The 14,105-nt window shown below is 40.7% G+C and overlaps 1 protein-coding gene across 1 annotated transcript; it reads left to right on the forward strand.

Moving 5' to 3' along the window:
- Positions 1-13,919, forward strand: ptgir (prostaglandin I2 receptor). The gene is made up of 3 exons (XM_079679702.1): positions 1-193; positions 341-1,379; positions 13,721-13,919. The coding sequence occupies exons 2-3, from the start codon at positions 534-536 to the stop codon at positions 13,826-13,828; spliced, it is 954 nt and encodes a 317-aa protein (XP_079535828.1). The 5' UTR covers positions 1-193; positions 341-533; the 3' UTR covers positions 13,829-13,919.
- Positions 13,920-14,105: the final 186 nt, after the last annotated feature.

The following is a 14,105-nucleotide window of genomic DNA, read 5'->3' on the forward strand; positions in this document are numbered from 1 at the left end:
TCAGCTGAAGCTTGTTCACTCCTTCTCCGTGTCCCGTAAGGTTCAGCGTGTGTCTGTCGAGAAGTTACCGGCGGAGGGAGTTTAAAACAGTTTTGTCTGAATCCGCAGAAGAAGAGGAACAAAAAGAAGAAGTAGCTGTGACAGCGTTTTTACCCGCTCAAGAGGTACATTTTTCCGACAGAGCCAGTGAAAGGTGAGCGATTTTAGTAACTAAAACTCTGATAGAACAGTGTTTAGAATTATACAAGAAACATAGTTTACTCAGAAGGAAAACTTTAACAGCATGCCACTGTTTTATTTCACCTATAGCTCCTAACAGCTTTTTTCTTTATTTCCACAGAAATATTTCAAAAGTTTCTGCAAGCAAAAGAGACCACGTTTTAAGTCAACGCAGCAGTATGATTCTTACGAAAAAACATTGCCTTCTGTGATGCCAAATGATGGTATCAAGACGTCATGATCTTCTTTTGTTGTGTGGGAGTTCCTTATCACTTTCACACTGAGCAGGGATATTTCATTGCAGAGAGCTAAACATGAACATAAGCATGGTTTTAAACGAATCATGTAACAATACCACCTGCAATGACACTCGCATTGTGAATGAGGATGGCAAGCCAGTTACCAGCATCATCATGTTTCTGGCTGCCGTGGTGGGGAACCTCCTGGCTCTCTTCATCCTGGGGGTGCACCAGAAAGAGCATCGCTCCAGGTCCTCTGTCTTCTGCATCCTGGTGACGGGCTTGGCCCTCACTGACCTGCTGGGCACCTGCCTCCTCAGCCCACCTGTGTTCATCTGCTACGCCAGCAACAAGTCCCTGATCACTCTGGGGGGTGCGAGCCTTTGCAACCTCTTTGGCTTTGCCATGAGTTTCTTCGGCCTGGCTCCCACGCTCATCCTGTGCACCATGGCCGTGGAGCGCTGCCTGGCCATCAGCCACCCTTACTTTTACTCTGTACGCATCCGCCACAGCTTTGCCAAATTCACTCTTTTCTTTATCTACCTCTTTTCTTTTGCCTTTTGCCTCCTGCCATACAGCGGCTATGGAAAATTCAGACAGTACTGTCCCGGGACGTGGTGCTTCATCGACATGGACGCCACTGGGGATGAAAAGTCCAGCTTGGTGCTTGCCTTCTCCCTGTCCTACTCTTCTCTCATGGCCCTGCTGATTTGTGCAGTGTTTGTGTGCAACGGCTCAGTGATTGTCAGCCTGTGCCAGATGCACCGGAGCCAGATGATGCGGCGTGGCTCGGTCGGGTCGGCGGGGAGGAGGAGGAGGATGAGCCTGGCATGGTTTGTACAGGGGGAAGAAGAGGTGGACCATCTGGTGCTGCTGGCACTCATCACCGTCATCTTCGTGGTCTGCTCCCTGCCACTCACTGTGAGTTCATTTTTGGCATTCCCTTGTGTTTGTGTGTCTCACAGAATGAAATCCATTTTTTGTTTTTCCACTCCCTCTCACTCTCTCTGTGACTTTTACAACACATTTTTTGGATCCTAGCCAGCAATTATTTTTGCAGATTTCACCTCTGAATCATGATATGTCAGCATGCTATGAATGTTATGTACAGTGGACAAAAGTAAAGACCGGACAACCTATTGTGACATATATCGAAATCAAGAGGAATCAAAGAAGGTTTCTGAAACGGGAACAGAAAGAAGGAGTGAAGGTACTGTTCCCCTTTAACACGAGTCCTTGGCTGGACGTATGTCTCAAAGCTGACAGTGAAGGGTAGTTTCAAGCATGGAGATTAGTTTTTTTTTTGAATTTATGATGTATACTACTTCCCCTCACTCTCTAATCATTATGTACATAGAAAGCTCAGCTGGCATGGCGACCGTTGCTCTGGTATGTGTTTGCAATACTGTTGGAGATTCCACTAATAAAAGGTGTGCCTTTTAAAGTGCAGCCCTCCTCACACAAAGCATGCTGGCTGTGTGTGCATGCACTAAGCTCCATATCTGTCCCTGTTGGAGAGGAGTGCGCCAAACCTGCTAACCCTGGAGGACTGGTCCGACAGTGCCTTTCCCAGAGGGCAACGCTCCATTTAGAGGAGGTTGCGCTTTCCCGTCTATGCCCATAAACATCAGCCTGATGTCACTGACATTTGGGAAATAAATATCTGCGTTGCATTACAAAGGCATCCTTACTTTCACATGTTGTAAACCTTGTTAACAGCGGTGGTCTGAAGATCAGTTAGTTTACAGGAATCAGTAAAAAGGTTCTCAAGCTCCGTTCTTTGCCATTTACTCATCGTCTGCATCCGAATGGGTTGTGGTAAGACTTGGTTTGACTAACCTACAGTGCATGCAGCTGCATTTGCTAGGAGTAGTCAAAGAGAGGGCCCTGGGGAATGAAAATGATGACATTATGCACAGTCAACACTGAGTCAGACTTCAGGAAACAAAAATCCCAAATTCAACACTTGCAAATGTAATTTAGCTGTAGTTGTGGGTCGTTTCATATTAGAAAACTTGCAGCTTTGCCATGAGTCATGTTACCTCAATTCTTTCCCTTTTCCTTCTAAAATACATTTTTCTTCTCTGAATTGATTGGAGGGCTTTCACAACCCTAATTTTAGATGTACTCATCAATATTCATATGTTAACCATCCCTACCAAACAATCTAGAGTTACAAGCATTCACTAGTATGTTACTCTGAATAATTCAAGACCCCGTTATTAAGCTGTTAGTGATTCATGCATCATCTCAGCAGACATTTCTGTTTTTGTGTTAGCTTGCCTGCCAATGAGCATGTTCATCATTGTGGTTGTAACCGATACATGTGATACATTGGTGATAAAGCACCACAGCAGACTTAACACGTTTCTAAAAAGTTGCAGCTTCACGATTCACATCAGTTTCTGTGGCTGAAGCTCACCGGGTAGTGGTAAAAAAGTGTTATTGTTTACTATGAGGAGAATATAGTCAAGCACATATTTAGTTGATGCTGCCTACAGCACTGACACAGTTCTGACGTTTGTTCCTTCACTTGCAAAAGTATTCAAGCTGCATGCAATCATTATTCCTCCACGTGTTACATGTGTTTCCATGAAGTCTTCATTTGTTCAAAGCGCTTTCATGCATCTGATAACACCTTGAAGAATGATGTTTTTGAAGCTTTGATGGCATCAGCAGGGACTGCACGCTGTGGGTGAGATTGCAAAAACAGATGCTGGAAACTCAATGCTTCCCTTTCTCATTGTAAGTTTGGCATGTGAATAGACTAAATAGAAACTTGTCAAATCAGAAACATTCATTATTTTCTGTGTTCTGAGTTTGAGTTGCTTTAGCACAAAAACAAATGAGGCAGTATTTGCTCTGTGCGTTACAGAGGTGTGACCCTGAATGTCATCTATTATTCAGGAGGCAAAACACATTTACTGATGAAGGAAGTGGTAAAAGATGACCAGATGTGTGGGAACTTTTCAGAAAATGCTCAATCTTTATTTGATGATGGTGGGTGATGTATTGTTTATACGTTATCTGTTGGCTCTGTATATTTGAGCTGTTTGCTGTTACCTGATTAAAATAGCTTCCCACGCTGGTCACACTACAACACTGCCATATTATGTTATACATCACCTAACTGATTTAATCACACCGTTCACACATTGAGCAATTAAAGTAGACAGCTGGAGGATAAAAGGTGCCATTAATCTATACAACTTCATGAACATTATCATTGCAGCTGTTCTGTGAAAGAACAGTTTATTGGTACTGATGCAACATAAAACATGAGGAACATCTTGGTCTGTTCTAGGAAGCAGAATTGACATGCTAGTGTCATGGAGTGCTATTTGCAGTATATGGCCACTGCTTGTTAAACATTTTAAAATACAGATTAAAAAAGCCTTCACTAGCTGTAGCACGGTTGTTTTGGGGGGATCTTAGGGTCAGTATTTCATACACCTTGACAGGTTTCCCTCTAAAAGGGAAATCCACAGGTCTGGTTGTCCTCCTCTTTGGTTTGTCTTCCTCAGTTCATTGATCAGAGCTGTCTCCTTCAGGTGAGAGGTACAGACTCATAACCTGTACAGTTCCTATGGGAACCACAGAAGCAGCCCAGGGTTAATATGTTGATATAGTCAATACCAGGATCAATAGAGTGCTGCACTCATATCACAAGCTTTGTGCAAGATTTTACACGTTTTTAACTGTACATTAGAGAATGACATAGTTCACAATGCAAAATAAATCTAGCCTCAATAACCCCATGGCATGTTTTGCTTTTAGGTGACTGTAACTTTAATCCAGAGCTGCACTCTGGGATGGATTTGAATCACTGACGCGTTGTGTAATGAAAGGGTTTCCATTACCATGTGTTAGTCAGCAGGCTCTTATTGACTTGTGCTTGAGGTTAGAAAAAAGAAGATCCATAAACTGAATTATATTTAATTGCGCTGTTGAAAGTTTTATAGTTTTAAAAATAGTAGCTGTAATGGATTATTTATACTAAATCAGATCATGAAATTGAAGTCAAGAAAAATACTGGACTAGAGGTCAGGAAGTTGTAAACCCTTTGGAGTTGTTTATAAACAAGTTTATTAAAAGCCTATTTTGCATGCACTGTTTCTCACCAAAATTAAACTATTAAGGAGATGATTTTAGGAAAGATCTCAACTCACATGATTTACATTCAAGTTTGTATTCCAGAAATCTTTATCTTTGATTGTGTTGGCACAGTTTTACATTTATTGGCACATTACCAACATGAAGATCTATCACAAAGCCCAAAACCAAAGCATTTAAACTTGAGGATTGTCTTCCCACTTGGTAAACTACATGTCGCTCTATCTTTTTCCTGTGGCTTCCAAAAAAAATGCTCAAGGGTTACACAAGCACAGTTCCTACGATATCGTAAAAAAATAATAAAAAATACCGCATCACTTCCAATAGCTCTGAGCAAAATTAGCCAGAGGGCAGATTGTCAATAAAAAAATGAATAACAGCTCTGACACATTTATAGACACCGCCGGGGATCATGCCTCATACATCTTAAATCAGGTCTGTCTGACAGTCAGTAAGAGGCAACATCTTCTTTTGCTTAAAGCCACAAAAACATACAATGTTTCACCTTTTCAGGGGCTCTGAGACTAAACATTGATTAAGGAACCAGTTAATAGTTATACATCATGAAGAATATTATGTATAAGCTAGGAGAGAGCCTGCTCTTAATAAACAATAAGACAAACGTGGTTTAGCCGAATGACTCAGACCATAAGCACACAGCTACCTGCCAATAGTTTATAGACAGCCAGGATCTCTTAAGTCCTTCGACAGGCCCGCTCAAAGCCGGATTTAAAGCCCACTGACAATATGCAGAATGAGAGGCATTAACTACCCACATCCAACTGGATCCAGATTTAGTGAATCAGTATGAATGAAAAGGGGAATTCCTCAAATCCAGACACATCCAAGATGCCTGAAAGCTGATATCCCTGTAATGCCTCCCAGAAGTGCTGTTACATGAGTCTACTTGTGCATCAACACAAAATGTGGAAAACATTGGTTGAGGTCTTTGTGACGACGGCACAGTGTACTCTGACCTTTGAGGTGTCGGAAGTATGCATCAGGCATGGGAGAGGTACCGTCAGATATATAAGACTTACATGCTGTAATATGTGTGAGTCGAAATAAGAACTGGTTTTGTTCTTGAGAAGCTCCAGGTGCTGCTGGGAGATAAATACCATTGGGAGCTTCATCCAAGTTTCCGTGAGGGAAGATGATGCTCTGCAATAAGCTGCTGGCTTTTAAACAAACAATGAGGATTCCCTTCCTTAGTGGATGAATGCTTTATCCTCTATTCAACCTATACACCACACACACACACACACACACACACACACACACACACACACACACACACACACACACACACACACACACACACACACACACACACACACACACACACACACACACACACACACACACACTTAATATGTACACACACAAATACTCCTATTACAGCAGTCAGAAGGCTGCAGGCTCACTAAGCTTTCTCTTCGTTACTATTATTTTTCTGGTTTGTTGTATGTTGTCACACGCAAGAGGAACTGAACAACAAATGACGGCAATGAAGGTCCTCGAGGTAACGAGGTGTAGATATTGAACCCATTTGGTGTTTCATTAAAGTGTGTTGCAGCTGAAGAACATGGCCTCAGGCTTTAGTCAGACAATTAGAGGTGCTGAACAACATTATGAAGGCTGTGAATGACAAAGTGTGTAAAGACGGATGTAGAGAGCAGATTCGAGATTGCACGTTTGAACTCAATCCCCTGAAGTAAACTTTATTTTTTATAGCAGGGTATACATATCGTTATTCTGAAGTGTATCAGCAGCTATTTGCTAATTGTTGGCTGTTGTGTGCAGGGAAGGTAAGGTATTTTGTGCTGAAAACAGTTGCCTGCTGTCACTGGAACAATGCTGAGGAAAATGAGAGTGAATTAAAAAGTTGCAGGCTAGAAAAAACTAAACAATGAGCGGAGAGAAACTCAAATTCTTCGTAGAGGTAATAACTGGGTTGAACAACTTTCACACAGAATCCATCTTGTGTGAACAATATTTAGTGTAAACCCTTTAAATCGTATTTCTTTCCTCCGTATCCCCTCCATTTTCTTTCTTTTGTTCTAGTTTGAGTTTCCCTATTTAGATCATAATGCGTCATAACTTTACGGTTAACCCTGTGGGGAAATCTTTGCGGATTTGAAATCAATGTAATGTTGCAATGAATATCCTCTTTGGGTCTTCAGGGCTTTGTGCACCATATATTCGTATTCCTTTTCCCTTGAATGATCTTTATCTACGTCCAATCAGACTGCTTGCCACATATTTCCTCTGCAGCAACACATTGAAAACATTACTTTGGTGGTAAAAGCGGGGGATGCAAAGCGGGAAAGCATTATCAAATTCATTTGTTTCCCGGTACTGCTGATTTGCAATCACTGCATAAATCTGTGAAATGACAGGCTCTTAAATAACATATTGTATAAGGAGTCCTTGATAGATCCTGTGTGTGTTTATGGATAATTTACATCATCACTATTGGACATACTGCCTGTATTATTTCATATTGAATAATAATACCCACTGCAGCCAAAATTGGGCCAAAAATGATTTGATATGCATTCACAGTTTGACAACCATTTAAGTTGATTTTATTATTTGTTATGGTTTCATTGTGCAGATATTCTTCACAAGTCATGACTGCTCTTTTATTACAACAGTGCCCCCCCCCCCCCCCCCCTTAAACGGTGTCTGTATTTTATGGGGGTCTGTGGAGAGATCTCTCTGTAAAAACACCAGGGCAGAATCACACTAAGCTGTGTGCATCTGGCTGTATACTGTACATACGACAGATGGTTAAAGGCATAACACGTGCGTACATTCTATGTTGGTTTTAAAAAATCGACTTTACTGATAGATTTAAATGCCACATCTGAACGATTTATTACATTGACCAAACCGTGAAACAGTATTGATTTTGGCAAATGTGATTAGTCGTTGGCCTAGCTTGCTTCTTCAGGAGATGAAGAGTGGTCAGCCAAAACGAATTATTCTTCTCACATTGACTGCTGCCTTCAGGCTGATTTGTTTAACAAGAGACATGAAGAGACATGTAGGACGTCTTCCTTAAAATGCTGCCATTTCATCATCAGCTTCTCTTTTATGACCTGAGGTTATGTTTGCCCCATGTTACATGAAATGATATTTATTTAGTTTGTTCTTGGAGAAGTTAATCAATAGCTCACACGCAATATTTAGTGGTTCTTGCCATGTGTGTCCACAGTTATTTGTCTATCCATCAGCACCTTCATTGTTCCCACAGCATTGTGTGAGATGTGTTCCACACCCAAGTGTAGAGTTTCTCAACCTCAGGGTTGGGACCTCTTGTGGGTTCACTTGATATGCGTAGACTGATACATTTATATTTGTTTGTTCCCAGTATATTTATTAAATAGTCTTATAATAAAACCAGTTTCTCTCATGGTTTTAAAAAGACGCTGGACCCAAAAAAAGTAAAAGAGGAAGGCAGGTATAACGAAAAAGCAAACTTTTAATTAAATAAAGCTGATACAAACACAGGACGACCAGACAAGGAGAAACGAAACAACACAAATAAAGAAACACTGAACAAGTACAGACCGCAGGGCACGAGGAACAAGAGCGGGAACACAGGCAGGATATCGGAGAAAACAAACCGGTACAAAGACGATGAACTGACCGGGAACACTAGGGAACACTTATATACAAGAACAATCACAAAGACAAGACACAGGTGGAGAAACACGAGGGCAGGAAGTAATACAAGACACGAGGAGAGAAAGGCATTTACAAATAAAACGGGAAACAAAAACTAAGATCATGACAGTTTCAGGCCTACACTGAAAAATACATTTGGAGAATCATGCTTTTGAAAACTTAATATATAAGTATGCCATTCTAAAATTGAACATGGATATGTTGGAGATAAACTTCAGGATGAGCAGACACTGAACAAATATGGCTTTAAAACTATTAGTACCGATTTAACAGCATGAGACAAGCAACGCATGCTTGTACAAATGTGTTATAGAGTAATGTGTCTTTTCCCTCACCAAAAATATTTTGATAACAGGCCAAGAAAACACACAAATTGCAGAATTTGAGCAGTTACAGAGTTTATGTTCGGGGACGGGGAAGCTGATCTAAGCTGCTATCAGCTAGGAATTAAAAGCCTGCTATCCATTGCTTTGACATTGCTCTTTGCTAATAAATAAGAAAGAAGTGAACAAAGAGTTTGAGAATTAAGTCAGAACAAATCCAGGTATCTGAACCGGATCAAAAACGGAGTAAGGTAATTGAAACCATCCCTGGTGATGGTTTACTAACAACATCTTCTTAGAAATGTTGGGAGAACAAAGGGATTCTTGTTTCATACTCCAACTCTCCAACAATGTCAGGAGATTTATGGCCTAATAAAACTTGGCTGAGCAGCAGGAGGGAAATACAATACAACAAACGATACTCCCTCACGTCAAACGAAGCAGAATCTGCTCATCTGTTGCTGTGCCCAGGGACTTGGGAGGATGGAACACGTCGGTATCCAACAGATATTATAAATGACTGAAACCAACAGTTTAGGGTCACGCACTTCAGGTAATCTCAAACATTCATCACGAGAAGAAAAAACAAGAATTCTCCCTTTTGATTTCTTGCATCATTTTAAATATTAAATACTTGTGACAGAATTCTTGAGTAAATGAGTTGTTAGCCATGATTCAGTCCCCTTACCCTTTTCTTGTTCCTTGGAGTTAATTTCAGAGGTTATGATTCATAAAGTGTTTGCGTTTAAAAACACATTAGATGACCAGTCTTGCCGTGCAGGGTGTTAACTTTTCTATCACAGCTTATAAATAATGATGATTCCCATGTGACAACACAAAATGAATCATTCATCTTTCAATTATTGATTATTTCTATCAAAACACTCACACTTTTTTTCAATTCTGGGAACAGGCGATATAATGTATTATTTGTGGTCTTCCTAAAATGTTGTTGTGCTGTGTATGAAACGAGTTGTATTTTCAGAGAGCGTCTGAGCTCTTTGAGTACTGGGACTAAACAAATCTAACAAGATAATTGCAACCAGGCGGCCAGGAAATAATCTATGGTTTGGGATTTAAAGGCCCAGTGAACTCTAGCTGTTGTTTACAAGTGCAGAGAAACGGAAAATATGTGGTTGGAATAAAATCCCCCCCACTCTCCTCTACTCCCTGAGAGTCCCTCAATGTCCTAAAAATGCTTCCAAAAGTCTTGTGTGTAACAAAAGCTTTAAGATTGACTTTGTGTAATGATGCTGATAAATGGTAAGATTGTAATATGCGCAGCCCAGTTATGAAACTAGTTCATGTTTTGAAAGAAAATAAGTGAAATGAGGATAAGTGGGTTGATGCATACCAAGCATTTAAAAATAGATTTGACATATTGCTTATTCATTTTGAAAAAGATCCTGACACCCTCCCAACACACACATGCTCCCAGCATCCCAGTAGGAAAAAGTCCCGGTTTGATGTTGACAGAGGGGAATGCTGGGTACCAACTGTCCAGACAGACAGATCATTAATATAACAAATGAGTTAGCAAACATTCTCAGGATAATTAAAGATCAAAGTAAACACCCAAGCACAGCCGAATGTGTGCTACCTGTACTCACACTCATTCACACTACAAACCGTTTTCCTAAATTGATTTGTGGTTGTCTGTAATTCACCTTGGCAGCATGAAGAGGAAGTGCGTTTGTTGACCAAAGTCTGAATTATGCAAATCTGCACTGCGAAATGTGTTTTAGTTTTATAAAGTGACATTATACGCCATTATGCAGCAGGTGGTGTTTTAAAGCGCTGGCATTACTGCAACCTCATTCAGGTCATCATCTGATTAATGCTGTAATCTTCCTGTCTTTAAACCAAAACAGGGTAATAATAATTATGTTGTTTTTTCAATTCATTTAGGTTTAATTAAGTATATCATGTTATGTTTGTCCAAAGTCCAAAAAACACCTACAGAGTTTGTGTGAGACATGACAGATTAATTTGGCTCTGGTCAGTTGTAAGAGTCAATCTTGGGAAAGTCATAAAACTGCAGGCCGGCAGTGCTGGTAAAGGCTTGTAACTCTTTTGTGTGTGTGGTTTGTTTGTCCTGTTACAGTCTGTAGTTACCTTAATTACCTTAGTTGCTTAAATGCCAAATAAAATTATCTAGAATATCACAAACCCTAATATTGTTATAGTTATTGTCAGATAAGCTGAAATCTGTAACTTTTATTTAAGAGTTGAAGTAGTTAACAGTATGTTTTTTTTAGATAAGAAATGTCAGACATACAATTTAATATTTCAATTGTGGGTGAAAATAGTACCATAGTTTAAAAACAACATCATTATTTCAAGTGAATGTTGTTCAATGACTATCATGCCCTACTTTTGAAAAATGAGATGATGAAGTTTGCAATGGCTAGGGAATGAGAAAGGATGGATGAAAGGGGATCTTATCGTCAAACAAAACACACGTATAAATCAACAATAATCTCACAAATTGAAATTTCCAGAACACGACAAAAAAGCCATGTGAAATACAGTAAAGCTTGGGCTCTTACACTTGAGTCGCTCTTCTGTTGCAACAGCTTTAAGGTTTTACAACATGTCAAACTCAGTCTATTCTCATCATGTTGACACATCAACATGTCACTTTGTATTTCACTCTGCCCAAGTTTGAAGTTGGGGTTTCTTCTTTTGCACTTGTTTCACTTCCTCTTTGGTGTTCTCTCATCTATATTTTGTCAGCATTTTCTTCAGCAGCACCACAAACTCTCAGTGTCTCTTACGCCACACAGTTTGAGCTCACAGTGACCATTTTGGTTTGCACTTCATTCTTCAGCTAACATCACTGGTGATCATTATAGATTATGTAAACATAATTTTTAGTGAGTTACTCAGATGAGTACCAGGAGACAGCGTTTGGTACTCTGGTACAATTGTGGTGAAGGCATCTGAGTTAGATGTATTTTAACCTAAATGTCTACATGCATAGCAGAAGATGGCATCTTTTTTACAGCAAATTCCAGCCAATCTCTGTTTTTAAACCATGAGCTGCAAAATGACTGCCTAACCCCACTGTACAGGCGAGTTGGGAACTTGTTTAAATATACCTGGGCAGGCTCTGTTTTGCCGAGGTCCTCTGGCACTTGCGGGCCGCCGAGGGGTGGTGGTGTTTGGGGCAACGAAGACGGCTGCTCCGGGGGCTAGGCGGACAAAGCGGCGGCGGCGGCACCTCATGACGCATCTACTGAGTACTTAGTACCGCTGTACCGGCACCGTGCCGGTACTCAGTAAGAAGTAACGGTACCGGATGGGTAACAATCAGAAGTCCCGGTACTGCGTACTACCGGTGAGTACCGGCCCAATTCAAGCACTGATCACACCCACTCCTTTTTCCTCTCTGTATCTTCATCTATCTCAGACCACACTAACCACCCCCTCACTAACTTCCTAAATGCTCAATTGTGGAGCAGTGTATTTCCCCTTCAGTGTGGAAACATGCATTACATTAAAGCACCTTATGACTCATCACCAGACAGTTTATCATCGTTTCCTTCTGGAGGTAAATCTGGTAAAAGGTCAAGGTTTCGTTGGAGGAGCTTGGGGAGGTTTGAGGCTACTCATATGTTCTTGTGAAGCCTGGATCGATTTATTTGACATCACAGCGTCAAGCAGGAACAAATGACAGACAATCATGCAGTCAACGTGTGTGAAAACTCAATGAACAGTATCTTCAGTCTGAGGATGGAAAGTGACCTAGAGGTTAATGATAGGGCAGATGAAGAGTGGACAGACTGAAGTTAAATTAGGAGTAAGAACTCTTTGTGTCACCTCACTGGCTGTAAAACACGTTTTAGTTTCTCACACCTTCGGTAAACTGTGCTGCTGTGTCATACTGAACATTGATATCAGTCTCCTGTCTTTACATTGAGAACAAGGAGTCATTATTCTGTTAGGCCTCATAAAGACTTTAGGGCAGTTAGCCAGAATCTGTCCAAGCATGCCTGCCAGCCGCTTTCAAGTTTAATTATTAACACACTCTACTTGTTTAACTACTTATTTTAACATGAAAAGGAGATTAACATCAACACTTTGAGCTTTCAGAATAGGTTTACATGATGTAACTATTTCCCTAACCCTATAATCATCAAGGATTACTATGATATACACTACAAAGGCAAACATGTTGAATTAATGAACTTAAAAATGTATCAGTGAGGTGGACAGGAACTTAACAGATACAATACACATTACAATACAAGCTGTGTTTGAAGCTTGTTCCCCTGCCTCCAAGATAAGATGTTTTGTTGCCTGTCCAAGAAACAGGCATGAGATCTTCTTATCCTAGACTGTCTGTAGGAAAGCAATTAAGCATGTTTCCCAAAAATGTTGCACTACTCCTTTTAAAGTCTACTGTAGCACTGCAGAATTTCTCTCTTTCTCTCTGGCTCTTTGCTGTAAACGGTGCTCTCTGAAAGGCCTGTAATCTCTGCGCTGCCTCCTCTCATCTCCGTGTAATGATCCCGCAGTGAAACAGGATCAGGAAGAAGGAATGGGGAAGAGTCCTCCAGGACCATGAGATGGGAAATAATGGCTCATAGAGTGCAGAGATCCATTACGTGGTCTGCTTCCTGAAAGACACAGCGATCATCCGCCCCATTTAGCGTCTTATGTGTCTCTGACAGGATGTTCCCATTTAAACCAACAAGGTTCAGGTACTCAGTCAGCAGGATATCGAAGTAAAATAAAAAATCTTCACGCCTAAAATATCAATCTAGTTCACTTTGATATAGCAATTGTAGAAATACATTCAGATTGCAGATTATTGAATGGTGATGAATGTGGATGTGTTGTGCATCTGCCTGCAAATGTACTGTATGCATCTGTATAGACAGTACATGTGTGATTGTAGCTGTGATTTATGACTATGAGCTAGTCGTTCTTTAGAAGCTTTAAGCATTATCTGTTCACCTAAATAATCCCCATGCACTCGGCTGCTGAGCACCGCTTCTGGGCTCTTCAAGCACAGACTGATTCATTAATATGCTCCTGTTTAAGGAGAGCATGACATCTCATCAGTTTTGGCCCACAGCCTGCAGTCCTTTGGAGAGGACGGCTTGTGATTTGTGGCCTTCTCTGCAGCGCTTGAGGTCTGTGGAGAGGACCATAAGAGGCAGGGTGGCATGCGGGAACAGAAGCAATGCTGAGGGTGAAATGTGGAGGGAGACAACAAAGGCAAGGAATGGCTGAGCAAATGAAGATGCATGTCTGTTTGAAATGTTTCTGTAACATCGCATGATGAATAAAGTGTACGATAACTCCTAGTTGAGCGCTACAGGCATTTATCATCGTGTTTGTTAGTGTGTTTAGTGCCAGTAGGCCTAAGATGCATTTTTACTTCAAGTATTATTTCAAATAACAAGTTGTTGCTAGCGCGAGGTCTGTCTTTGTGATAGTTAGTGGTATCTTAGTTTTTAAGGTCAAAAAAGGACATTATTTCACTTTTTAAAGTTTTTAAACATGAGCA

The sequence above is a fragment of the Notothenia rossii genome, assembly GCF_949606895.1.
Source record: "Notothenia rossii genome assembly, chromosome: 4".
Taxonomy (NCBI): domain Eukaryota; kingdom Metazoa; phylum Chordata; class Actinopteri; order Perciformes; family Nototheniidae; genus Notothenia; species Notothenia rossii.

Excerpts from the sequence above, each read along its gene's own strand:
- ptgir (XM_079679702.1), top strand. The coding sequence starts at position 534 with ATGAACATAAGCATGGTTTTAAACGAATCATGTAACAATACCACCTGC. Across the intron at positions 1,380-13,720 it reads TCTGCTCCCTGCCACTCACT|CGCTTGAGGTCTGTGGAGAG; the intron begins GTGAGTTCATTT and ends CCTTCTCTGCAG.